Raw genomic sequence first — 27,440 nt, 5'->3', positions numbered from 1 at the left:
CTACCTGTTGAATCAACCACAGAACCTACAACAGTTATACACTTGGAAACAAGCACAGCCTCACCTATTGAATCAACTACAGAGCCTATGACAGAACCAACCACTGAAACTACAGAAGTTACAACAATGGAATCAAGTACTGCTGTATATATTGAATCAACTACAGAACCTACAACAGAATCAACAGCAGAACCCACAACAGTTACAACAATAGAAACAAGTACTACTGTACCTGTTGAATCAACCACAGAACCTACAACAGATATAACCTTGGAATCAAGCACAGCCTCACTTATTGAATCAAGTACAGAGCCTACGACAGAACCAACCATTGAAACTTCAGAAGTTACAACCATGGAAACAAGTACTGCTGTACCTACTGAATCAACTACAGAACCTACAACAGAATCAACAGCAGAACCATCAACAGTTACAACAATAGAAACAAGTACTACTGTACCTGTTGAATCAACCACAGAACCTACAACAATTATCACCTTGGAAACAAGCACAGCCTCACCTACTGAATCAACTACAGAGCCTATGACAGAACCAACCACTGAAACTACAGAAGTTACAACCATGGAAACAAGTACTGCTGTACCTACTGAATTAACTACAGAACCTACAACAGTTATCACCATGGAAACAAGTACTGCTGTAACTGTTGAATCAACAACAGAATTTAGCACAGAATCAACTACAGAACTTAGAACAGTTACCACCATGGAATCAAGCACTGCCTCACCTGTTGAATCAACTACAGAGCCTACAACAGAACCAACCACTGAAACTACAGAAGTTACAACAATGGAATCAAGTACTGCTGTACCTCCTGAATTAACTACAGAACCTACAACAGTTATCACCATGGAAACAAGTACTGCTGTAACTGTTGAATCAACAACAGAATTTAGCACAGAATCAACTACAGAGCCTATGACAGAACCAACCACTGAAACTACAGAAGTTACAACAATGGAATCAAGTACTGCTGTACCTACTGAATCAACTACAGAACCTACAACAGAATCAACAGCAGAACCCACAACAGTTACAACAATAGAAACAAGTACTACTGTACCTGTTGAATCAACCACAGAACCTACAACAGTTATCACCTTGGAAACAAGCACAGTCTCACCTATTGAATCAACTACAGAGCCTACAACAGAACCAACCACTGAAACTACAGAAGTTACAACAATGGAATCAAGTACTGCTGTACCTACTGAATCAACTACAGAACCTACAACAGAATCAACAGCAGAACCCACAGCAGTTACAACAATAGAAACAAGTACTACTCTACCTGTTGAATCAACCACAGAACCTACAACAGTTATCACCTTGGAAACAAGCACAGCCTCACCTATTGAATCAACTACAGAGCCTACAACAGAACCAACCACTGAAACTACAGAAGTTACAACAATGGAATCAAGTACTGCTGTACCTACTGAATCAACTACAGAACCTACAACAGAATCAACAGCAGAACCCACAACAGTTACAACAATAGAAACAAGTACTACTGTACCTGTTGAATCAACCACAGAACCTACAACAGTTATCACCTTGGAAACAAGCACAGCCTTACCTATTGAATCAACTACAGAGCCTATGACAGAACCAACCACTGAAACTACAGAAGTTACAACAATGGAAACAAGTACTGCTGTACCTACTGAATCAACTACAGAACCTACAACAGAATCAACAGCAGAACCCACAACAGTTACAACAATAGAAACAAGTACTACTGTACCTGTGAATCAACCACAGAACCTACAACAGTTATCACCTTGGAAACAAGCACAGCCTTACCTATTGAATCAACTACAGAGCCTACAACAGAACCAACCACTGAAACTACAGAAGTTACAACAATGGAAACAAGTACTGCTGTTCCTACTGAATCAACTACAGAACCTACAACAGAATCAACAGCAGAACCCACAACAGTTACAACAATAGAAACAAGTTCTACTGTACCTGTTGAATCAACCACAGAACCTACAACAGTTATCACCTTGGAAACAAGCACAGCCTCACCTATTGAATCAACTACAGAGCCTACAACAGAACCAACCACTGAAACTACAGAAGTTACAACAATGGAATCAAGTACTGCTGTACCTACTGAATCAACTACAGAACCTACAACAGAATCAACAGCAGAACCCACAACAGTTACAACAATAGAAACAAGTACTACTGTACCTGTTGAATCAACCACAGAACCTACAACAGTTATCACCTTGGAAACAAGCACAGCCTTACCTATTGAATCAACTACAGAGCCTATGACAGAACCAACCACTGAAACTACAGAAGTTACAACAATGGAAACAAGTACTGCTGTACCTACTGAATCAACTACAGAACCTACAACAGAATCAACAGCAGAACCCACAACAGTTACAACAATAGAAACAAGTACTACTGTACCTGTTGAATCAACCACAGAACCTACAACAGTTATCACCTTGGAAACAAGCACAGCCTCACCTATTGAATCAACTACAGAGCTTACAACAGAACCAACCACTGAAACTACAGAAGTTACAACAATGGAATCAAGTACTGCTGTACCTACTGAATCAACTACAGAACCTACAACAGAATCAACAGCAGAACCCACAACAGTTACAACAATAGAAACAAGTACTACTGTACCTGTTGAATCAACCACAGAACCTACAACAGTTATCACCTTGGAAACAAGCACAGCCTCACCTATTGAATCAACTACAGAGCCTACAACAGAACCAACCACTGAAACTACAGAAGTTACAACAATGGAATCAAGTACTGCTGTACCTACTGAATCAACTACAGAACCTACAACAGAATCAACAGCAGAACCCACAACAGTTACAACAATAGAAACAAGTACTACTGTACCTGTTGAATCAACCACAGAACCTACAACAGTTATCACCTTGGAAACAAGCACAGTCTCACCTATTGAATCAACTACAGAGCCTACAACAGAACCAACCACTGAAACTACAGAAGTTACAACAATGGAATCAAGTACTGCTGTACCTACTGAATCAACTACAGAACCTACAACAGAATCAACAGCAGAACCCACAACAGTTACAACAATAGAAACAAGTACTACTGTACCTGTTGAATCAACCACAGAACCTACAACAGTTATCACCTTGGAAACAAGCACAGCCTCACCTATTGAATCAACTACAGAGCCTATGACAGAACCAACCACTGAAACTACAGAAGTTACAACAATGGAAACAAGTACTGCTGTACCTACTGAATCAACTACAGAACCTACAACAGAATCAACAGCAGAACCCACAACAGTTACAACAATAGAAACAAGTACTACTGTACCTGTTGAATCAACCACAGAACCTACAACAGTTATCACCTTGGAAACAAGCACAGCCTCACCTATTGAATCAACTACAGAGCTTACAACAGAACCAACCACTGAAACTACAGAAGTTACAACAATGGAATCAAGTACTGCTGTACCTACTGAATCAACTACAGAACCTACAACAGAATCAACAGCAGAACCCACAGCAGTTACAACAATAGAAACAAGTACTACTCTACCTGTTGAATCAACCACAGAACCTACAACAGTTATCACCTTGGAAACAAGCACAGCCTCACCTATTGAATCAACTACAGAGCCTATGACAGAACCAACCACTGAAACTACAGAAGTTACAACAATGGAATCAAGTACTGCTGTACCTACTGAATCAACTACAGAACCTACAACAGAATCAACAGCAGAACCCACAACAGTTACAACAATAGAAACAAGTACTACTGTACCTGTTGAATCAACCACAGAACCTACAACAGTTATCACCTTGGAAACAAGCACAGCCTTACCTATTGAATCAACTACAGAGCCTACAACAGAACCAACCACTGAAACTACAGAAGTTACAACAATGGAAACAAGTACTGCTGTACCTACTGAATCAACTACAGAACCTACAACAGAATCAACAGCAGAACCCACAACAGTTACAACAATAGAAACAAGTACTACTGTACCTGTTGAATCAACCACAGAACCTACAACAGTTATCACCTTGGAAACAAGCACAGCCTCACCTATTGAATCAACTACAGAGCTTACAACAGAACCAACCACTGAAACTACAGAAGTTACAACAATGGAATCAAGTACTGCTGTACCTACTGAATCAACTACAGAACCTACAACAGAATCAACAGCAGAACCCACAGCAGTTACAACAATAGAAACAAGTACTACTCTACCTGTTGAATCAACCACAGAACCTACAACAGTTATCACCTTGGAAACAAGTACAGCCTCACCTATTGAATCAACTACAGAGCCTATGACAGAACCAACCACTGAAACTACAGAAGTTACAACAATGGAAACAAGTACTGCTGTTCCTACTGAATCAACTACAGAACCTACAACAGAATCAACAGCAGAACCCACAACAGTTACAACAATAGAAACAAGTACTACTGTACCTGTTGAATCAACCACAGAACCTACAACAGTTATCACCTTGGAAACAAGCACAGCCTCACCTATTGAATCAACTACAGAGCCTACAACAGAACCAACCACTGAAACTACAGAAGTTACAACAATGGAAACAAGTACTGCTGTTCCTACTGAATCAACTACAGAACCTACAACAGAATCAACAGCAGAACCCACAACAGTTACAACAATAGAAACAAGTTCTACTGTACCTGTTGAATCAACCACAGAACCTACAACAGTTATCACCTTGGAAACAAGCACAGCCTCACCTATTGAATCAACTACAGAGCCTACAACAGAACCAACCACTGAAACTACAGAAGTTACAACAATGGAATCAAGTACTGCTGTACCTACTGAATCAACTACAGAACCTACAACAGAATCAACAGCAGAACCCACAACAGTTACAACAATAGAAACAAGTACTACTGTACCTGTTGAATCAACCACAGAACCTACAACAGTTATCACCTTGGAAACAAGCACAGCCTTACCTATTGAATCAACTACAGAGCCTACAACAGAACCAACCACTGAAACTACAGAAGTTAAAACAATGGAAACAAGTACTGCTGTTCCTACTGAATCAACTACAGAACCTACAACAGAATCAACAGCAGAACCCACAACAGTTACAACAATAGAAACAAGTTCTACTGTACCTGTTGAATCAACCACAGAACCTACAACAGTTATCACCTTGGAAACAAGCACAGCCTCACCTATTGAATCAACTACAGAGCCTACAACAGAACCAACCACTGAAACTACAGAAGTTACAACAATGGAATCAAGTACTGCTGTACCTACTGAATCAACTACAGAACCTACAACAGAATCAACAGCAGAACCCACAACAGTTACAACAATAGAAACAAGTACTACTGTACCTGTTGAATCAACCACAGAACCTACAACAGTTATCACCTTGGAAACAAGCACAGCCTTACCTATTGAATCAACTACAGAGCCTATGACAGAACCAACCACTGAAACTACAGAAGTTACAACAATGGAAACAAGTACTGCTGTACCTACTGAATCAACTACAGAACCTACAACAGAATCAACAGCAGAACCCACAACAGTTACAACAATAGAAACAAGTACTACTGTACCTGTTGAATCAACCACAGAACCTACAACAGTTATCACCTTGGAAACAAGCACAGCCTCACCTATTGAATCAACTACAGAGCCTACAACAGAACCAACCACTGAAACTACAGAAGTTACAACAATGGAATCAAGTACTGCTGTACCTACTGAATCAACTACAGAACCTACAACAGAATCAACAGCAGAACCCACAACAGTTACAACAATAGAAACAAGTACTACTGTACCTGTTGAATCAACCACAGAACCTACAACAGTTATCACCTTGGAAACAAGCACAGCCTTACCTATTGAATCAACTACAGAGCCTATGACAGAACCAAGCACTGAAACTACAGAAGTTACAACAATGGAAACAAGTACTGCTGTACCTACTGAATTAACTACAGAACCTACAACAGAATCAACAGCAGAACCCACAACAGTTACAACAATAGAAACAAGTACTACTGTACCTGTTGAATCAACCACAGAACCTACAACAGTTATCACCTTGGAAACAAGCACAGCCTCACCTATTGAATCAACTACAGAGCTTACAACAGAACCAACCACTGAAACTTCAGAAGTTACAACAATGGAAACAAGTACTGCTGTACCTACTGAATCAACTACAGAACCTACAACAGAATCAACAGCAGAACCCACAACAGTTACAACAATAGAAACAAGTACAACTGTACCTGTTGAATTAACCACAGAACCTACAACAGTTATCACCTTGGAAACAAGCACAGCCTCACCTATTGAATCAACTACAGAGCTTACAACAGAACCAACCACTGAAACTACAGAAGTTACAACAATGGAATCAAGTACTGCTGTACCTACTGAATCAACTACAGAACCTACAACAGAATCAACAGCAGAACCCACAGCAGTTACAACAATAGAAACAAGTACTACTCTACCTGTTGAATCAACCACAGAATCTACAACAGTTATCACCTTGGAAACAAGTACAGCCTCAGCTATTGAATCAACTACAGAGCTTACAACAGAACCAACCACTGAAACTTCAGAAGTTACAACAATGGAATCAAGTACTGCTGTATATATTGAATCAACTACAGAACCTACAACAGAATCAACAGCAGAACCCACAACAGTTACAACAATAGAAACAAGTACTACTGTACCTGTTGAATCAACCACAGAACCTACAACAGTTATCACCTTGGAAACAAGCACAGCCTCACCTATTGAATCAACTACAGAGCCTATGACAGAACCAACCACTGAAACTTCAGAAGTTACAACAATGGAAACAAGTACTGCTGTACCTACTGAATCAACTACAGAACCTACAACAGAATCAACAGCAGAACCCACAACAGTTACAACAATAGAAACAAGTACTACTGTACCTGTTGAATCAACCACAGAACCTACAACAGTTATCACCTTGGAAACAAGCACAGTCTCACCTATTGAATCAACTACAGAGCCTACAACAGAACCAACCACTGAAACTACAGAAGTTACAACAATGGAAACAAGTACTGCTGTACCTCCTGAATTAACGTCAGAACCTACAACAGTTATCACCATGGAAACAAGTACTGCTGTAACTGTTGAATCAACAACAGAATTTAGCACAGAATCAACTACAGAACTTAGAACAGTTACCACCATGGAATCAAGCACTGCCTCACCTGTTGAATCTTCTACAGAGCCTACAACAGAACCAACCACTGAAACTACAGAAGTTACAACAATGGAATCAAGTACTGCTGTACCTACTGAATCAACTACAGAACCTACAACAGAATCAACAGCAGAACCCACAACAGTTACAATAGAAACAAGTACTACTCTACCTTTTGAATCAACCACAGAACCTACAACAGTTATCACCTTGGAAACAAGCACAGCCTTACCTATTGAATCAACTACAGAGCCTATGACAGAACCAACCACTGAAACCTCAGAAGTTACAACAATGGAAACAAGTACTGCTGTACCTACTGAATCAACTACAGAACCTACAACAGAATCAACAGCAGAACCCACAACAGTTACAAGAATAGAAACAAGTACTACTGTACCTCCTGAATTAACTACAGAACCTACAACAGTTATCACCATGGAAGCAAGCACTGCCTCACCTATTGAATCAACTACAGAGCCTACAACAGAACCAACCACTGAAACTTCAGAAGTTACAACAATGGAATCAAGTACTGCTGTACATATTGAATCAAGTACAGAACCTACAACAGAATCAACAGCAGAACCCACAACAGTTACAAGAATAGAAACAAGTACTACTGTACCTCCTGAATTAACTACAGAACCTACAACAGTTATCACCATGGAAGCAAGCACTGCCTCACCTATTGAATCAACTACAGAGCCTACAACAGAACCAACCACTGAAACTTCAGAAGTTACAACAATGGAATCAAGTACTGCTGTACATATTGAATCAAGTACAGAACCTACAACAGAATCAACAGCAGGACCCACAACAGTTACAACAATAGAAACAAGTACTACTGTACCTGTTGAATCAACCACAGAACCTACAACAGTTATCACCTTGGAAACAAGCACAGCCTCACCTATTGAATTAACTACAGAGCCTATGACAGAACCAAGCACTGAAACTACAGAAGTTACAACAATGGAAACAAGTACTGCTGTACCTACTGAATCAACTACAGAACCTACAACAGAATCAACAGCAGAACCCACAACAGTTACAACAATAGAAACAAGTACTACTCTACCTGTTGAATCAACCACAGAACCTACAACAGTTATCACCTTGGAAACAAGCACAGCCTCACCTATTGAATCAACTACAGAGCCTACAACAGAACCAACCACTGAAACTACAGAAGTTACAACAATGGAATCAAGTACTGCTGTACCTCCTGAATTAACTACAGAACCTACAACAGTTATCACCATGGAAACAAGTACTGCTGTAACTGTTGAATCAACAACAGAATCAACTACAGAACTTAGAACAGTTACCACCATGGAATCAAGCACTGCCCCACCTGTTGAATCAACTACAGAGCCTACAACAGAACCAACCACTGAAACTACAGAAGTTACAACAGTGGAATCAAGTACTGCTGTACCTACTGAATCAACTACAGAACCTACAACAGAATCAACAGCAGAACCCACAGCAGTTACAACAATAGAATCAAGTATTGCTGTACCTACAACTACAGCTTTAACAGCAGAACCTACAACAGTTCCCACAATGGAATCAAGTGGAGTTGCACCAGTTGAATCAACTACAGCTTTTACAACAGAACCTACAACGCCTATCACTATGCAATCAAGTACAACTTCTGTTATTTCACCAACTACAGCTTTTACAACAGTAACTACAACAATTAGGACTGCTGTAGATTTTGAATCAATCACATCTTCTACAGGAGAATATACAACAATTTCCACTGTAGAATCAAGTACAGCCAATACAGCAGAAACTACAACATTTACCAGCCTAGACTCAAGTACAGCTGTAACTATTCAAACTACAGCATTTACAACCAAATCCACAATGATCCCCACAGTGGAATCAAGTACTTCTGCAAATATTGAATCAAGTTCTGTTTTTACAACAGAACCTTCAACAATTTCCACCATGGAATCAAGTACAGCTGCCATAGTTCAAACAACTTCAGCTTTAACAACAAATCCTACAAAAATTTCCTTTGTGGAATCAAATACAACTTCAACGGTTCAATCAAGTGCAGCTAACACTACCAAACCTACAACAGTTTCTACTGTGGAATCAAGTAGTACTGCAATATTATCAACAGGAATGACATCTATATCATTTTCCACTAGTGCAGCATCAATATATTTATCATCATCATTACCAGAAACAACACAAATTGTGGAATCAACAACAGGTCCTACTGCACATTCATCTACAGGTGTCTCAACAGATTCAACTACAGATGCTGCTGGCATATCAGCAACAAGTACTGAAATGGGTTCAGCTTCAGGCACAACTCCTGTTTTAATCACAAGTGTCTCTTCCCAGTCATCAACAACAGGTCTTGCTCCAGAGTCAACCACAGGTTCCACTACTTACACATCAGTATCTACATTAGTTATGTCAGAACCCACTTCAAGTGTTCCTGAAGTATCAACTATGGGTATCACCATGGCACAATCAACAAGTGTTAGCGGCACATCAGAGCCACCGTCAAGTTCTGCTGCTACTACAGGTATCACTCTGGAATCCTTAAATTTCATGTTTTTTTACTTATCACGTATATAAGCATTTTCTATTCTTATTCGACAACATTTGTTTCAAATACCTATTCTAGAGCTGTCTGTTTTTTCTGTCAACCTTCACAGCTGTCTCTACAACCACAGTGCAAATCATTATACGCCAAATTAGCTTTAGAACCAATGAAGAATTTTTTTCAGACCTATTAAACTCATCTTCACAAGCATTCATCTCTAGAGCGGCACGTGTGAAACTGGAGGTGTGTACATTGTGTTGGAAAACTTTAGTAGTTTAGTAAAAATAATGTACTGTAATGTACAGATGAGTGCATTATCAAATGTGATAATGAGTGATGATTTGTTTATTTTATTAACAGTTTGAACCAGCATTTGTGGCAGCATTTATCAACTTCATTGGGCTAACAGTAAATAGGTTCAGGTGAGCATCAAGCATATTAAGTCTGCATTAAATTCCATATCTATATATATGCATATTCCATATATATATATATATATATATATATACAGTGGGTTGCAAAAGTATTCATACCCCTTGAACTTTTCCATATTTTGTCACATTACAACCACAAACATAAATATATTTCACTGGAATTTAATGTGAAAGACCAACACAAAGTGGTATACAATTGTGAAGTGGAAAGAAAATTATACATGAATCAAAACATTTTTTACAAATAAAAAACTAATAAGTGCGACGTGCAAAAGTATTCAGCCCCCTTTTCCCTGAGTGCAACCAATTGCATTCAGAAGTTGCCTGATGACTGCTAATGACTCAAAAGGGTCCACCTGTGTGTAATCTAATCTCAGTACAAATACAGCTGCACCGTGACGGCCTCAGATGTTGGTTAAGAGAATATTGGGGAGCAAACAGCATCATGAAGTCCAAAGAACACACCAGACAGGTTAGGAATATGGTTTTGGAGAAGTTTAAAGCAGGCTTAGGTTATAAAAAGATTTCCCAAGCTTTGAACATCTCACGGAGCACTGTTCAATCCATCATCCGGAAATGGAAAGAGTATGGCACCACAGTAAACCTGCCAAGACAAGGCCGTCCACCTAAACTTACAGGCCGAACAAGGAGATCACTGATCAGAGAGGCAGCCAAGAGGCCCATGGTGACTCTGGATGAAATGCAGAGAGCCACAGCTCAGGTGGGGGAAACTGTCCACAGGACAACAATTAGTCGTGCACTACACAAATGTGGTATTTATGGAAGAGTGGCAAGGAGAAAGCCATTGTTAAAAGAAAACCATAAGAAGTCCCGTTTGCAGTTTGCCAGAAGCCATGTTGAGGACACAGCAAACATGTGGAAGAAGGTGCTTTGGTCAGACGAGACCAAAATAGAACTTTTTGGCCACAATGCAAAACGCTATGCGTGGCGGAGAAATAACACTGCACATCACTCTGAAAACACCATCCCCACTGTCAAATATGGTGGTGGCAGCATCATGCTCTGGGGGTGCTTCTCTTCAGCAGGGACCGGGAAGTTGGTCAAAGTTGATGGGAAGATGGATGGAGCCAAATACAGGGCAATCTTGGAAGAAAACCTGTTGGAGTCAGCAAAAGATTTGAGACTGGGGCGGAGGTTCACCTTCCAGCAGGACAACGACCCTAAACATAAAGCCAGAGCTACAATGGAGTGGTTTAAAAAAAAGAATATTCATGTGTTAGAATGGCCCAGTCAGAGTCCAGACCTAAACCCAATTGAGAATTTGTGGCAAGATCTCAAAACTGCTGTTCACAAACGCTCTCCATCCAATCTGACTGAGCTTGAGCTGTTTTGCAAGGAGGAATGGGCAAGAATTTCAGTCACTAGATGTGCAAAGCTGGTGGAGACATACCCTAAAAGACTTGCAGCTGTAATTGCAGCAAAAGGTGGCTCCACAAAGTATTGACTCAGGGGGGCTGAATACTTTTGCACGTCGCACTTATTAGTTTTTTATTTGTAAAAAATGTTTTGATTCATGTATAATTTTCTTTCCACTTCACAATTGTATACCACTTTGTGTTGGTCTTTCACATTAAATTCCAGTGAAATATATTTATGTTTGTGGTTGTAATGTGACAAAATATGGAAAAGTTCAAGGGGTATGAATACTTTTGCAACCCACTGTATATATATATATATATATATATATATATAATGATTTTTAAATCTGTGTTTGTCTACTTAGGTCTGGATCGATCATCACAGACATGAATTTACAATTCAGTGATCACGGAAGTCTGCCCAGTGATATGACAGTAATTAATACTGTGCGCAATGCAAATACTAGTTTTAACATTACAGATGTTTATGGTAAGTACAACACACTTATACTTTTAGTTAACTAGCAGGTAAAAAAAAAGTTAAGTAGCAGGCTTAAATAGTCAGAACCAGAACAAACTAGCAGAAACACCTTTAAACAAACTGCTTATTATGTTGATTTAAGCATTTACATTAAAGGTGTATCTTAATAAATAAAACATGTGCCTAGAGACCACCTAACAACTTAATAATTATGCATTTCATGATTTGATGATTTTTCATCTCAGTGACAGAAACACCAACAACTACAGTTCTGACTACAGCTGTACCAAAAACTGTATCAAATACTACAGATACAATGGTCACTACAACTACAACTTCTCCTGCAATAACAACTCAAGTTCCAGCAACCACAACAGCTACTCCAACAACAACTACTACTACTGCACCAAATTTAACAACTGCTACTCCAACTCCAACAACTACTACTACAACAACTGCAAATCCAACAACTACTACTACAACAACTGCAACTCCAACAACTACTACTACAACTACTACAATAACTCCAATAACTACTTCAATTACTACAACAACTCCAACTAATACTACTACTACTACTACTGCAACAAATCCAACAACTGCTAGTATAACTCCAACAACTACTAGTACTACAACAACTGCAACTCCAACAACTACTACTACAACTACTACAATAACTCCAATAACTACTACAATTACTACAACAACTCCAACTACTACTAGTACTACAACAACTGCAACTCCAACAACTACTACAACTACTACAACTACTACAACAATAACTCCAATAACTACTACAACTACTACAACAACTCCAAAAACTACTACTTCTACAACTACTACTACAGCAACAACAGCAGCAACAACAACACCTGCACCAACACGTCCACCCCCGGCTGTTGCTATACAGATTGTAATCCGGGAAGTGTATGTTGTAGAGCTGAGTAACCCTCAGAGTGAGGAATTCCGCGGCCTAGCCATTACAGTGGCAGCATCAGTGAGTGTCAGACTGTTCATTAATCACTTCATTCTTTAAAATACTAATACAATTTGACTAGAAAACTGAACTTGACACAATATGCTATATTTGACAGTGTGCATTCGAATTGAAAATAGTACCGAATCTGAAATGATGAGAGAAGCATGAAGAGCTATACATTGTAGCACCACACAAGCTCTAGTTATAGCTCTTGCTCACAGCAGCTGTTAAAAAGGCAACTGATGAGTCAGTAAATGAGTAATTAATATATATGTGTAATATTTCTGCATAGTAATAAAATTCTCTTTTCAGTTTGACGTGGTCTACAAGGCACGATATGGGATTCTCTTCGTCAGAACTATTGTGCTGGCCTTCAGGTAAGAGTCAGTGCTCATGACTACAGACTGCCTTTCATGTTAACATATACAAGACAGCACTGTGGTACAGTTTGACCACAACTCAAGTGCAACCCCAATTCCAGTGAAGTTGGGACGTTGTGTAAAACATAAATAAAAACAATGATTTGCAAATCCTTTTCAATCTATATTCAATTGAATACACTAGAAAGACAAGATATTTAATGTTCAAACAGATAAACTTTATTGTTTTTTGCAAATATTCACTTATTTTGAATTGATGCCTGCAACACGTTACAAAGAAGTTGGGACAGGGGCATGTTTACCACTGTGTTACATCACCTTTCCTTTTAACAACACTCAATAAGCGTTTGGGAACTGAGGACACTAATTGTTGAAGCTTTGTAGGTGGAATTCTTTCCCATTCTTGCTTGATGTACGCTTCAGTTGCTCAACAGTCCGGGGTCTCCGTTGTCATGTTTTGCGCTTCATAATGTGCCACACATTTTCAATGGGAGACAGGTCTGGACTGCAGGCAGGCCAGTCCTCTTTTACTATGAAGCCACGCTGTTGTAACACGTGCAGAATGTGGCTTTGCATTGTCTTGCTGAAACAAGCAGGGACGTCCCTGAAAAAGACGTTGCTTGGAAGGCAGCATATGTTGCTCCAAAACCTGTATGTACCATTTAGCATTAATGGTGCCTTCACAGATGTGCAAGTTACCCATGCCATGGGCACTAACACACCCCCATACCATCAGAGATGCTGGCTTTTGAATTCTGCACTGATAACAATCCGGACAGTCCTTTTCCTCTTTGGCCTGGAGGACACGACAATTTGAAATGTGGACTCGTCAGACCACAGGACACTTTTCCACTTTGCGTCAGTAAATCTCAGATGAGCTCAGGCCCAGAGAAGCCGGCGGTATTTCTGGGTGTTGTTGATATATGGCTTTCGCTTTGCATGGCAGAGTTTTAACTTGCACTTGTAGATTGAGTGACGAACTGTGTTCACTGACAATGGTTTTCTGAAGTGTTCCTGAGCCCATGTGGTAATATCCGTTACAGAATGATGACGGTTTTTAATGCAGTGCCGCCTGAGGTATCGAAGGTCACGGGCATTCAATGTTGGTTTTCTGCCTTGCCGCTTACTTGCAGAGATTTCTCCAGATTCTCTGAATCTTTTGATGATATTATGGACTGTAGATGATGAAATCCCTAAATTACTTGCAATTGCACATTCAGAAACGTTGTTCTTAAACTGTTGGACTATTTGCTCACGCAGTTGTTCACAAAGTGGTGAACCTCGCCCCATCTTTGCTTGTGAATGACTGAGCCTTTCAGGGATGCTCCCTTTATACCCAATCACGACACTCACCTGTTTCCAATTAACCTGTTCACCTGTGGAATGTTCCAAACATGTGTTTTTTAAATATTCCTCAACTTTCCCAGTCTTTTGTTGCTCCTGTCCCAACTTCTTTGGAACGTGTTGCAGGCATCAAATTCAAAATGAGTGAATATTTGAAAAAACAATTAAATTTATCCACTTGATTGATTAAATATCTTGTCTTTGTAGTGTATCCAATTGAATATAGGTTGAACAGGATTTGCAAATCATTGTATTCTGTTTTTATTTATGTTTTACACAACTTCCCACCTTCATTGGAATTGGGGTTGTATAACAGATTATATTTTTAGAAACATTGTAGCTGAGTTTTTTCTCCCCAGACCTGGACCTACTCGTGCACAAAACGTTGAAGCAGATGTCCAGTTGATATTCAACGAGAACTCCACGACGTCCATTCCAACCTCTACTGAAGTCGTGAACACTCTGAAACAGGCTATATCAAATCCAAACTCAGGTTTCAACTTAACAGTGGACCCTACCTCCATCACTGTTCTCAGTGAGTCTTTCCTTCCACTGAAGAGAGAACTGTTTTTATGTTGTCATTAGCAATTTTGCAAATTTATAGTTAATGTTATTGTTCATCATTGCCATGATCCACAAATTCAATCAAACTAAAACTTAACTGTGACATTTATCTCTGCTTTATCCAGGTGTTCCACAGACTGTCGCAGTGATATTACTAACAAATGGCACTTTTGTAACGGCTCTCTCAGACTCCTCTTCAGATTTATTCAGAATCAGGTCGTCAATGATCAAAACGGGAGTAAGTATGAAACTAGTGATTTTTCAGTGATTTGAGATTTTGTCTGGAAAAAAACTCATGCACATTTTCTTTGTAACCATTTATAACGAAAATGGTTATATAACAATATAACAAAATGTATGTAAAATATGACAAAAATACAAAACCATTTGTAACCAAAACCAAATTGTATGCATGGCATACCTGGCCAATAAAGCTTGATTCTGATTGTGGTTTATTTTGCAGCTGGAGCCCTTTTTCACAGCTGACTACCCTTCAGCATTCAGCAGCTTGACACTGTCAGATTTCAGGTAATTATTGTCCTCAGCGTTTTCTCTCTAATATTATTTAATGCATTTCTTAACATGAACAACATATGAGGTACAATATAACAAAACAAATGAGATACTACATTGACAATGGTTAGCTGATATTTTTGGGGTTTATTTATTTCTTTTGAGGTTGTTCAGCTCATGGACTGCTTTACTGTTACTCACATTTCTCAATTTGGAGCTTTAGCATATTATTTTTATCCAAAATAGCGACATACAAAATTCAATACTCTGCTGATGCTTAATGGACTAAGAAATTCCACTGCAATTCTATGAGTTACTTAAAATACCTGAAGTGAATACCAGTCATGTCTTAGTTGTGAATTCAAGCAATTGTTATTTGTTTACTTAATATTCACTAACCACTATTAACACAGTAGATCATGTGTTTTTTTACTGTTAAACATATAATAATGTTCATGTTCGTCAACTCTTAATTTCAGGAACAACATTAACCGCACATCTAATATTAGCTAACTACCATTAATGTAATTCCTCACATTATTAAAACGCAAATATTAATGAACACTTGTTGTAAAATGTAACCCAATTTAGAATTGTGTTAGTCTGTATCACAACCCAGTCACGTCAAACTTTATATCTGAATAATAACAAAGAATCTCACTTCGCCATAACTCACTTTATCTGTGCATCCAGTGATGGAGGCCTCAGCTCTACTGGTATAACAATGATCCAGAATGCCATGGATCTGTCTTTTGGAGCGTCTGCTACACTGCCCAACACCACCCAGATTGGACAAACTATAATTAGAGCAGCTAAAAATAAAAGCCTCCCCTTCCAGATCTTCACCTCAAAAATCATAGTAAATGGCACTGGTAAGTCATTTGGCTACATGGTTTCTGTCATTTCAGGATCAAAACAATAGCCTTATGCAATAGCCCTAGTTTTTTTTACTTTAAGGAGCACTCTATTGTTGTAGAATGGCTGTAGGAAATGTAAATTATAAGATGATAATCTACTTAAAATTTAAACCATTTATAGCTCATGTCAGTTGTAGTTTTAGCAGGTTATATACATATATAAACATTTCATTTATTTCTTTTATCTCTTTCTGTCATATAATTTTTCATCATTCAGCATTTGCTTATTCATTTTTTAATTTGTTGCCATACAGTAATATCATCAAGTGAAGTCAGCAGCAAGATCAGCATGTTCACAGCAACCTTCATGGTATCCCTGTCACTATTCTTCATATGGTCCAACTGATGATATCCACTTCCAGCAATCAGAAGGAGTGACAACAGTGTGCTTTTAGCCCCTTTTCTCAGTGTCAGTTAAATGATTGAATAGAGGCCTTTCTGAGCACCATGTTTTTAAAGAATCTGTACTGGGTCCATCCTTCATGAAAGCTACCTGTAATTTATGTAAAACTTCAAATTGAGGCCAGATATTTTAGCTCAGAGCAGTTCATACCTACTAATCTTCAGCACCTATTTATCACTAATATACTTCACATGTGAGCCCTTTCTGAAAGTGTATGTTGCAAAATTTAATTCATTATTTTTGTAAGCTTATTTATTTATTTAGCGCTGTCAAGTCAGTTTTGGCTCCAGGCGACCAAATGGACAGTGTTTCTCCAGAATGACTTGTTTTTCGTTTGGGTCTTTAAGCTTTTTAATGGCTGGCTCATGATATTGCTGTCTGTGGTTGTCCATATTGTATTTAAAAAAATATTTATTGATGTATTCAAATACAATGTATTGTTATCATTAGTGTTGTTGTCGTTGACGGTGATGTTATCGCAAATTTTTTTTAATGTACTGCATTTTATAGGAGACACAAGTTGCTGCTTTTTTGTGAATTTTCTTAATTGTACTCATGTACAACTGTATGTTCGCAGCATCAATTACATTACAGCTAATTTTTTTCAAAACCATACTACACATTCCGAACAGATTCAATATCACTGAGGATGACAACATCTGAGGTTAATCCAAAAATTATGACCTTTTCAGTTACACAAACAAATCCACTAAATCAACTGATATATACTTTCCATCAAACAGATTTTACAGATTCTGGGTTACTGGTTGAAACAACTGGAGCTTCTAGAAAAAGCTGTAAAGAATGGTGTGGTGTTAAATGTAAACTTTGTGAATCTGTGTGTACAGTAATAATGAGACAAAAACAGCAAAAGTTGTTGACAGTAAAGTGAATGTGTGTTATACAAATTATAAGCGAAGACTTCAGATCTGGCTCAGGCCAAAAACACAAACAAACCCACATTAGCTCCAAGAAAAATGCTTACTAACCTTAATGAAAACAAAAATTGAAACAAAAGACAAACAGCTTACATAACTCCCTGACTAACATATAAAACAGGCAAACACAAAACCCAAAATAAAATGGTGGCCAAACTCTACAACGGGTGAATCTAATTGCAAAAGGTACAAAAAGGAAATTTCTATGTTAAATATACATGAAGTTATCAAGTTCAAGTCAGCTAGGTTAAATCAATCAGTGTCAGAAGGCCTAGCAGCCAAAGATGAGTTAAGCCGGAAACAAGCAAATCAACAAAAGTGAGCCAGAGCTGTTGGTGAAAACTAGTGAAATTACCTTTCATGACATGCTAATATCATGTCTCTATAAACCTATTCATGAGAGTTTATGTGGTGTTGCTTTTCATATTAGTTCAGTAGGTTTTACAGTGCAACTGCTAAACTGGGCCAAATTACACACAGGGGTGTTTGTTAATTGCTCAGAAACTTTGCATGGATGCAATTATTCTGCTATTCTCACATTTACCACCATGAATAATATATAAAAAAAAACATTAAAAAAACAAATAGAAATGAACTTTACTTAGTATTTGCTTCTTTATGATTAGTTTACCATGTTGAATTTGATCAGGTCACTTGGCCAAGTAATACAATCTTCAATCCAAATTAAAAGGTAGGTGTGACAGGGACCTTAGTACAGCAAGAAGATTATGTGCACAGTTATGTGGGCACCATCATAAAGATCCCACCAGCAGCAAACTCAAGCAGAGTTCACTTGTTCACAGTTAAGGTCTTTGGTGCAGAACTGAATACGGGTGGAGTGTTCAAATTTAAAATGCGACTGAGTGCATAAGTTTGTGTATCACAGAAAAACATTTTACTGGATCAATTTGCTGCAGTTCCTCTCACTGAACACAAACTCTAGAAAGGTTTTACTGTTTGGCACATATCCCATCTCCAAGCTTAAACTGAGATTTTGATTGGCTCCGCTAATGAGTTTAAACTCTCTGTTGGGAGTAATTTCACTGTAGTTTAATTTTTTTGTGATGCCAGCATTCTGAGCTCAATCAAAAGGAAGTGGACTGTCACCCCAGTACTTTTTCAAAGTACTGCCATCTCAGCCCCATGGTTCTGGTGGTCCTGGACTGGAGTGGAGTGGAGATTATCCAAAGACACCAAGTGGATTATGGAATAACTACAAGAAAACCTAGGCTGGGAAAACTACATATGGAAGCACAAACAAGCAACATGAAAAAGGTGGAGCACAACATCACACATTCATTTAAATTTTTTAGGCCTTTGTGCCTATCGTACAACAATAAACACAACATTTTCATATGCATTTGCATGCACAACACCATCATCCATACCACACCTGCAAAGTGCTAGCAAATACAGTAAACTGGTTACACCAGTTTCCCGTGACATTATCTTGGAATCTACTATCAGGTTTTAACAGAATACTTTGGAAAATTGCATCTGAATACTGAAAACACTGCTGCAAATATAATGTATTATATAATATTATTATGTTATATTATATTATATAAAAATGTGCATATTCAGAATTCATTTGGGATATGTTGCTAAGTCAGATGGGAAAAACCTTTGTAATTTTTGTTTAATTCACACTGTTCCTCACTATTACTGTTGGCACTTCTGTTTATGTAATTATTTTGTTAATCTCTCTGCCCTCTCCTGTCTTTGCCCCGAATCAAATCTTTTTTTTTTTTTTTTTTTTAATTTTTTTTTTTGCCCCGAATCAAATCTAAATTTAAACGTAGAAAAAATCAGCCTGTTCCAACAACCTAATCAGTGTAAATTCATAATCAGATGATAGCAGCAACACCTCAGATCTAAAGTTTGGGTTACTCAACATAAGATCACTAAACTCAAAAGCAGTCATCATAAATGAAATTGTAAGTGATCATAAATTTGACGTTTTCTGTCTCACTGAAACATGGGTTAGACCAGATGAATACTCAGCATTAAATGAAGCCACACCTATAGGCTATAATAATGTACACAGGACAAGATTATCAGGCAAGGGAGGTGGATTATGTGTAATCTACCAAAATACCCTAGATATTAATCAGAAACAATGTGACACCTTCACTTCTTTTGAGGTGCTTTCCATTCATGTTACAAATCCGGTCACAAAAAAAGGATGCATTTTCATTATTTAACATTTACAGACCACCAGAGCCCTAGTCTGAATCTTTAAAAGAATTTTGTGAAAAAGCTCGCCCCATGGTACAACGACAAACCCCGTGCCTTAAAACAAACAGTTTGGAAAATAGAGCGGAAATGGCGACAAACCAAGCTGGAAGTGTTCCACTCTGCCTGGAAGGACAGCCTTATAGAGTATAGAAATGCTCTCACTAAAGATCTCTCAGTATATCTGGCCTCGCTGATCAAGAATAATAAATATAATCCTAGAGTTCTGTTTAGTGGGATTTCCAGAATTACAAAAATCAGGCAGGTACTGAATCACTAATTCCGGCGACTCTCACCAGTGAAGTTTTTATGGACTTTTTAAATAATAAAATTGAAAATATTAGACAACAAATTCAACCCACAGTATTAAATCCAATCTGGCTGTCATCTGACATGGCTGATATAAAACATAACATAGTTGTAGAAGAATGGCTGGAAACTTTTTATCCACTCCCACAGCTAGAAATAGAGAAGGTTATCTCCTCAGAAAATTGTACACTTGATGCAATTCCCTCAAAACTACTCAAAGAAGTAATCAGTTATTAGAAATCAGTTATTATAAATCCTCTTTTAACTCGTCCCTTAGCCTGGGCCATGTACCCAAAGCTTTTAAACTAGCAGTTATCAAACCTCTGATCAAGAAACCAAACCTTGATGCTAGCGTATTGTCTAATACTTGACCTCAGCGCAGCTTTCGATACAATAGACCACAATATTCTCCTAGAAAGGCTAGAAAACATGGTTGGAATCACAGCGACAGCCCTATCATGGTTCAAATCTTACTTAACAGAACGTTATCAGTTCGTTAGTGTAAACTATTTATCTTCCAGTTATTCAAAAGTAAGATTTGGAGTTCCGCAGGGCTCTATTTTAGGACCTTTATTATTTACTCTATACATGTTACCGTTAGGCACAGTTATATGTAACCAAGGCATTAACTTTCACTGTTATGCAGACGATACGCAACTGTACATATCAGCCAAGCCTGATGACAAATGCAGATTAAAGAAAATAGAGGACTGTGTAAAAGACATAAAATGCTGGATGTTACAGAACTTCCTCCTACTAAACAGTAACAAAACAGAGGTTCTCCTTCTGGGTCCAAAATTGACAAGAAATAAATCGTCAGCTTTAATTTTAAATCCCACTGAATTTCTAGTTACACCTGGTTCAGTAGCAAAAAATCTTGGTGTCATAATTAATTCACATTTATCATTCGATCAACACATAGGCAGCATGACTAGAACAGCTTTTTTACATCTTTGCAACATTGCCAAGATAAGAAATGCCCTATCCCTATGTGAGGCAGAAACATTCGTACATGCCTTTATTACTTCAAGGCTAGACTATTGTAATGCACTTGTCACAATTTGCCCTTCACAGTCATCCATGTGCTTTTGTTTTGGTTTTGATCTTGTCCATGTGCTTTTGTTTTGCTTCCTTCCTGGTCCTGCCCCCTTATTTCCAGACCATGACCTTGACTGTTTTCATCTGTTACCCTCTTGTTAACCACCTGTGTCTCGTTACGTCTCCCTGGATTTAAGCCCTGTGTTTTCCCTAGTCTCTCGCTGGTCTTTGAATTGTTTGATTTGTTTAAAGTGTTTGATATTGTTTGGTTTTTGTTCCTTCCAGCCTCCGTTGTGTTTATCGTGTGTTCCACATTTTGTCTGTCCCTCCTTTTCTCCACATTGGCTCTGTGACCCTGGACTGTTTTGACCCCAAGTTTGGATTTGCCCATAATAAATCTCGCTCCTCTTCTCACATGCGTCCGCCTAATCATCGCTCCACCACGTTACAGCGCAACTGTCAGGACACACTAGCAGGAATTTATGCTGCAGCCAGGGTCCTCACTAAAACTGCAAAATTTGATCATATTAGTCCAGTGCTATCATTACTTCATTGGCTGCCTGTTAAATTCCATATTGATTATTTCCAAGTGCTGTACGCCTCCGGTACACTTTCTTCTCTTTTCTCAGGAGCAGCAGTTGGTGAACCATCGCCGTGGCATTTTGTGCTGTTTTTTTTTTTTTTCTGCCCTTTTGTTATTTCCCTTTTTTACTCCCCCCCCCTTTTATCTCTCCTCTCCCTTCTTTACAGATTCCCCTGGCCTGTCAAGTCTGGCATGATGTTGACACATTTCATTACAATATCAAATGTATAAACAAAATGAAATTAAATAATTAAAAAATAAAGAAAGAAAGAAAGAAACACTGACAAGATGAGCCTATAATCTATAGTGCTCATTTTGGAAAAGTAAATTTGTTTGGCACAGTAACGCAGTCTGACCATAATTCTGATTGCAAATCTGCCAGACAAGACAGGCAAAAAAAAAAAAAAAAATAAATAAATAAATTCCATATTGTTTACAAAATTCTTTTATTGACATATAAAGCCCTACATGGGCTTGCTCCTCAGTACCTGCAAGACCTTATTTCCTATTACAAGCCATCACAATCACTCAGATCACAGAGTGCTGCCTTATTAATAGTTCCTAGATTTCATAAGGCTGCAGCTGGGGGAAGAGCCTTTTCTTATAAAGCCCCCAAACTCTGGAATGATCTTCCAGAAAATGGTCGGGACTCAGAGTCAGTCGCAGTCTTTAAATCTAAGCTGAAAACTCACTTGTTCAGTTTAGCTTTTGGAAGTTAATTGTTCCCACTTAGATGTCAGATCCAGGGGTCCATGGACACAGAACTAAACTGAGACGCTGGTGCTGTCGTCCCGCTGCTCGCATGCAGCCACTCAGGTTTGTGGATGGTGGAGCGGAGGGATGCCAAACTGTTTCAGAGTGCTCTCATGTCTGTGTGTCCTTCTGGGTCTCTCTTTTTAGTTAAGCTGTTATAGTCAGATCTGCTGGAGTCATTAGACACACACTGGAAATGTTCACATTCATGTTTTACGCACACCCAAACAGAACAAAATTAATTCAATTTCTCTACCTTTTTTCCAAGTAAACAACCATCCTCCTGTCTGGTTGGACAGGATGGATGAATGACTGTTGAGCTGTCCTGCTACCCGCTTCACACCAGCTGCCCACGCCCCAGCTACCGCCACCTGCCTTGGACTAGCTGCCTACCCTACATTGAAGTTTTTATTGACTCCTTGCTATTACTATCACTAATGCTACTACTATTAACATTAGTTGTATAATAACTTTGTAGGTAGCTTGACCAGAGAAGGTTGGGTCCCCCCTTGTGGGCCTTGGTTCCTTCCTCAGTTCTGAGGGAGTTTGTCCTTGCCACAGTCGCCTCTGGCTTGCTCACCTGGGGGTTTTTCCAGTCATGCTAAAACTTTGTCTTTATTTGAATTCTGTGAAGCACGGTGGCGTGGTGGGTAGCGCTGTCGCCTCACAGCAAGGAGGGCCTGGGTTCGATTCCCTGGCTAGGTGACCGGGGTCCTCTCTGTGTGGAGTTTGCATGTTCTCCCCGTGTCTGCGTGGGTTTTCCTTCGGGTTCTCCGGTTTCCTCCCACAGTCCAAAAGACATGCAGTCAGGTCAATTGTGTAAAATGATCAAATTGCAAGTCGTTCTGGATAAGAGCGTCAGCCAAATGCTAATATAATGTAATGTAATGTGAAGCGGCTTTGTGACAACATCAGTTGTAAAAAGTGCTATACAAATAAATTTGACTTGACTAATTAAACATTTGTGAAAAAGGCCATATACATTAATAAGAAATTAGTCTACATAAATTATATAAAGAATGCTTCAAGGTCTTCAACATATACTTTTTAAAAACAATAAAAATATAAATGTTATTTCATTGATGATAAACCTTTACTTTTGCAAAGTGTGTCCCAGTAAAATGTTACTGCTGTGTTACAGATGCACTTCAATGAATTATGCTTAAATAACACGTTAATTTTTATGCTTTTATCAACTTTATGCTTACAATATACATTTTATTTATTTTTGTGTTAAATACCTGCTTCAATGAAGTATAAGAGAATTTGGAGAGGTGGAGGTTTGCACTGGAGAAGAGAGGAATGAAGGTCAGTAGAGACAAGATGGAATACATGTGTGTGAATGAGAGGGAGGCAGGTGGAAAGGTGAAGATGCAAGGAGTAGAGGTCGTAAAGGTGGATGACTTCAAATATCTTGGGTCAACCATCCAGAGCAATGGACAGTGTAGAAAAGAGGTGAAGAAGAGGGTCCAGGCAGGATGGAGTGGGTGGAGACAGGTGTCAGGGCTGATGTGTGACAGAAGGATAGCAGCAAGAATGAAAGGGAAGGTTTACAAGACAGTAGTGCGTCCTGCTGTGATGTATGGTTTGGAGACTGTGGCTCTGTCTAAAAGACAGGAGGCTGAGCTGGAGGTGGCGGAGATGAGGATGCTGAGATTTTCGTTGGGAGTGACAAGGATGGACAAGATTAGAAATGAGCAGATCAGAGGGACAGTGAAGGTGGAGCAGTTTGGAGATAAAGCCAGAGAGGCCAGGTTGAGATGGTTTGGACATGTGTTGAGGAGGAATAGTGGATATATTGGTCAAAGAATGTTGGAGATGGAGCTGCCGGGTAGAAGGAGAAGAGGTAGACCTCAGAAAATGTTTATGGATGTAGTGATGGTGGACATGGAGATGGTTGGTGTAAAAGTACAGGAGGCAGTTCATAGGGCAAGATGGAGGCAGATGATCCGCTGTGGCGACCCCTAAAGGGAGCAGCCGAAAGAAGAAGAAGATTCAGTTCCATCATCATTCAAAGGACTTTGAAAACACTGGGATTAATAATTCATCACATTGATTTATCAGTCTACTTAGGCTTTAGCAGAGCTCAGTAACCCTGAGATTAATAACTGATCATGACATTGATTTATCAGTATACCCAGGCTTTAGCAGAGCTCAATAACACTGAGATTAATGACTGATCATTGGTTTATCAGTCTACTCCGGCTTTAGCTGAGCTCAATAACACTGAGATTAATTACTGATCATTGATTAATTAGTCTACTCAGGCTTTAGCAGGAACCTAAGTCACTGTAAAGAAGCCTTTTCTCAAGTTTTTCTATAGAGTATGTTTTTGCAGGCCATGCAGGAAAATACTTAATAAACTATATAAAAGATTATTAATCATTTTAATCAGGCATGTTCCATGCAAACAACTAAAATGAATTAATTATTGATCATGATTACAGGATCCATCTTGAATGTTGGTCCATGCAGCTTCTCTGATCTAGATCTTGGCAATTTCATCTCACCACACCCTGTCCAGTGGGACAGTAACAGAAGCTGCCCACAGTGAGAACTGATGGAGTATGGACACTGTATTCTCTGCCTTGCTCTAAGCAGCAAATATTTCACAAATTGGGGGTGATTGAGTAGGGAGTTATCTATAAAATAAGGTTTTTAATAAAAGACCATTGTGTCATGGTAAACATTGCTTAAATAAAGAATGTCCCTGTTTTCCAATGAGAAGCTCCTTCTGAGCAGATGTCTTTTGCTGTTGCATATAAGTAGAGATGGTGCCATCTACAGGAATTATAATGTGCTTCAACTGAGGAATAATGAAACCAAAACAATGTTATCACTGGGTGGCTCTAATGTTTGTCAATGTATGTATTTATGTAGACAAGACTGTGGGTGTATAACAAGTGAGTTGCATATGAACTTGCTGAAGAACATATGACCCAATGTAAAATTCTAAATTTGGTACTACTAGACTTCTATCCACTTTCTTTCTCTAAAGAACATTTCAGACACATGTTTTTTAAAAGACAAATTTAGAAACATCAGAATGTAATGGATCCATGGCTGACAATATGTATTCTCAGAAAAAAACAGACAATAGAAATATAGGACTGAGAAAAAATAGGAATTCTAATCAATCAGTTCAGATCAATAGTTTATAATCCCTAGATACTTAAAGTGTTGTGCAATGAGGAAGCTGAAATGGATAAACAATGCTTTGGCAAGGGAGGATTTTGACCAATTCATTTCAAATACTAATAGACATCAAAACAGTTATGAACAGAGATTGGCAGACTGGATATTTCCACTGCAGATCTGCATACTTGACCGACTACATACGTAACCATGTATGAGAAAAAGTCAGTTAAAGGTTAAGCAGGGGAGAAATGAAACTCAATCAGCATTTCTTGTGTATAGTTTTGTACTTGTTGGGGAAATACTGTCTCTCTGGGACTTCCCCTTACAGTGTTGAAAAGTTGAGGCACAAGCTTCCTTTTTCCGAGTTTGCAGATGGCCTCACCTGCAATCTGTATTTGTCTCATGCATAGAAGCACCTCGCCCTGTGTTTACTTTGCAGCACAACACAGCAGCCTTCTTTCTACAAGAACGATACCCTAGGTGTTCTTAATGTAGACTAGCACCCATACTGTTTAATAATGTGCTTGGTATGGACAGTATGCTAGTAAGCTAGCCATAACTGTGATAAGTTAACCCATTTACTCTCCCTGATGCTGTCATTATTGTTGTTTTTGTTATTATATTATTGTTATTATTAGTGGAACAACATTATCCTATTATGATTATTACTGATACTGAAACAGTATTCACTTGCCTTGTATGGAGTTCCTGCTTTTATGTCAATACAACTATGCCACCTAGGAGTGTCACTCCAGGAAATACCCTATCAACAAGCTAGAGAACTTAAGCACACAGATAAACCTGAAAGACATTCAGAGACATGGGTTTGAGTTAATGAGACAAATTTATTAATAGTCAATAAAAACACTGGTTTATTAATATTGATCTAAAATAAACGAGCAACCAGAAATAGAGAAAAGAACAGATATATAAAATAGGAGCTCTAAAGAAGGGGAGAGACTGGCTGTGAGCATGCAACTCTAAGTGGTCTAGCCTGGTCAAAAACCTAAAATCTCCTATACACACACACACACACACACACACACACACACACACACACACACACACACACACACACACACACACACACACACACAGAAAGAGAGAGAAGTGCAGTGCATGTGAACACATCACAACCAGTAAGGTGCCAAACCACGAGTGAAAGACAGGAAGGGAGCATCCGCA

The 27,440-nt window shown here is 38.7% G+C and overlaps 1 protein-coding gene across 1 annotated transcript; it reads left to right on the top strand.

Moving 5' to 3' along the window:
• The first annotated feature begins 726 nt into the window (after positions 1-726).
• si:dkey-162h11.3 (mucin-2) lies at positions 727-17,710 on the top strand. Its single transcript, XM_037532571.1, has 14 exons — positions 727-1,672; positions 1,786-9,846; positions 9,980-10,110; positions 10,228-10,289; positions 12,046-12,170; positions 12,407-12,618; positions 12,768-12,787; positions 12,885-13,158; positions 13,453-13,517; positions 15,224-15,399; positions 15,554-15,666; positions 15,892-15,956; positions 16,635-16,813; positions 17,113-17,710. Exons 1-14 carry the CDS (start codon positions 727-729, stop codon positions 17,202-17,204), a joined length of 10,521 nt encoding a protein of 3,506 aa, XP_037388468.1. The 3' UTR covers positions 17,205-17,710.
• The last annotated feature ends 9,730 nt before the right edge of the window (positions 17,711-27,440 follow it).

The sequence above is a fragment of the Pygocentrus nattereri genome, chromosome 22, assembly GCF_015220715.1.
Source record: "Pygocentrus nattereri isolate fPygNat1 chromosome 22, fPygNat1.pri, whole genome shotgun sequence".
NCBI lineage: Eukaryota > Metazoa > Chordata > Actinopteri > Characiformes > Serrasalmidae > Pygocentrus > Pygocentrus nattereri.
Note: the sequence above shows the minus strand (reverse complement) of the source record. Positions and strands in the feature narration are given on the sequence as shown.

Excerpts from the sequence above, each read along its gene's own strand:
- si:dkey-162h11.3 (XM_037532571.1), top strand. The coding sequence starts at position 727 with ATGGAATCAAGCACTGCCTCACCTGTTGAATCAACTACAGAGCCTACA. Across the intron at positions 10,111-10,227 it reads CGGCACGTGTGAAACTGGAG|TTTGAACCAGCATTTGTGGC; the intron begins GTGTGTACATTG and ends TTTTATTAACAG. Across the intron at positions 13,159-13,452 it reads CCATTACAGTGGCAGCATCA|TTTGACGTGGTCTACAAGGC; the intron begins GTGAGTGTCAGA and ends TTCTCTTTTCAG.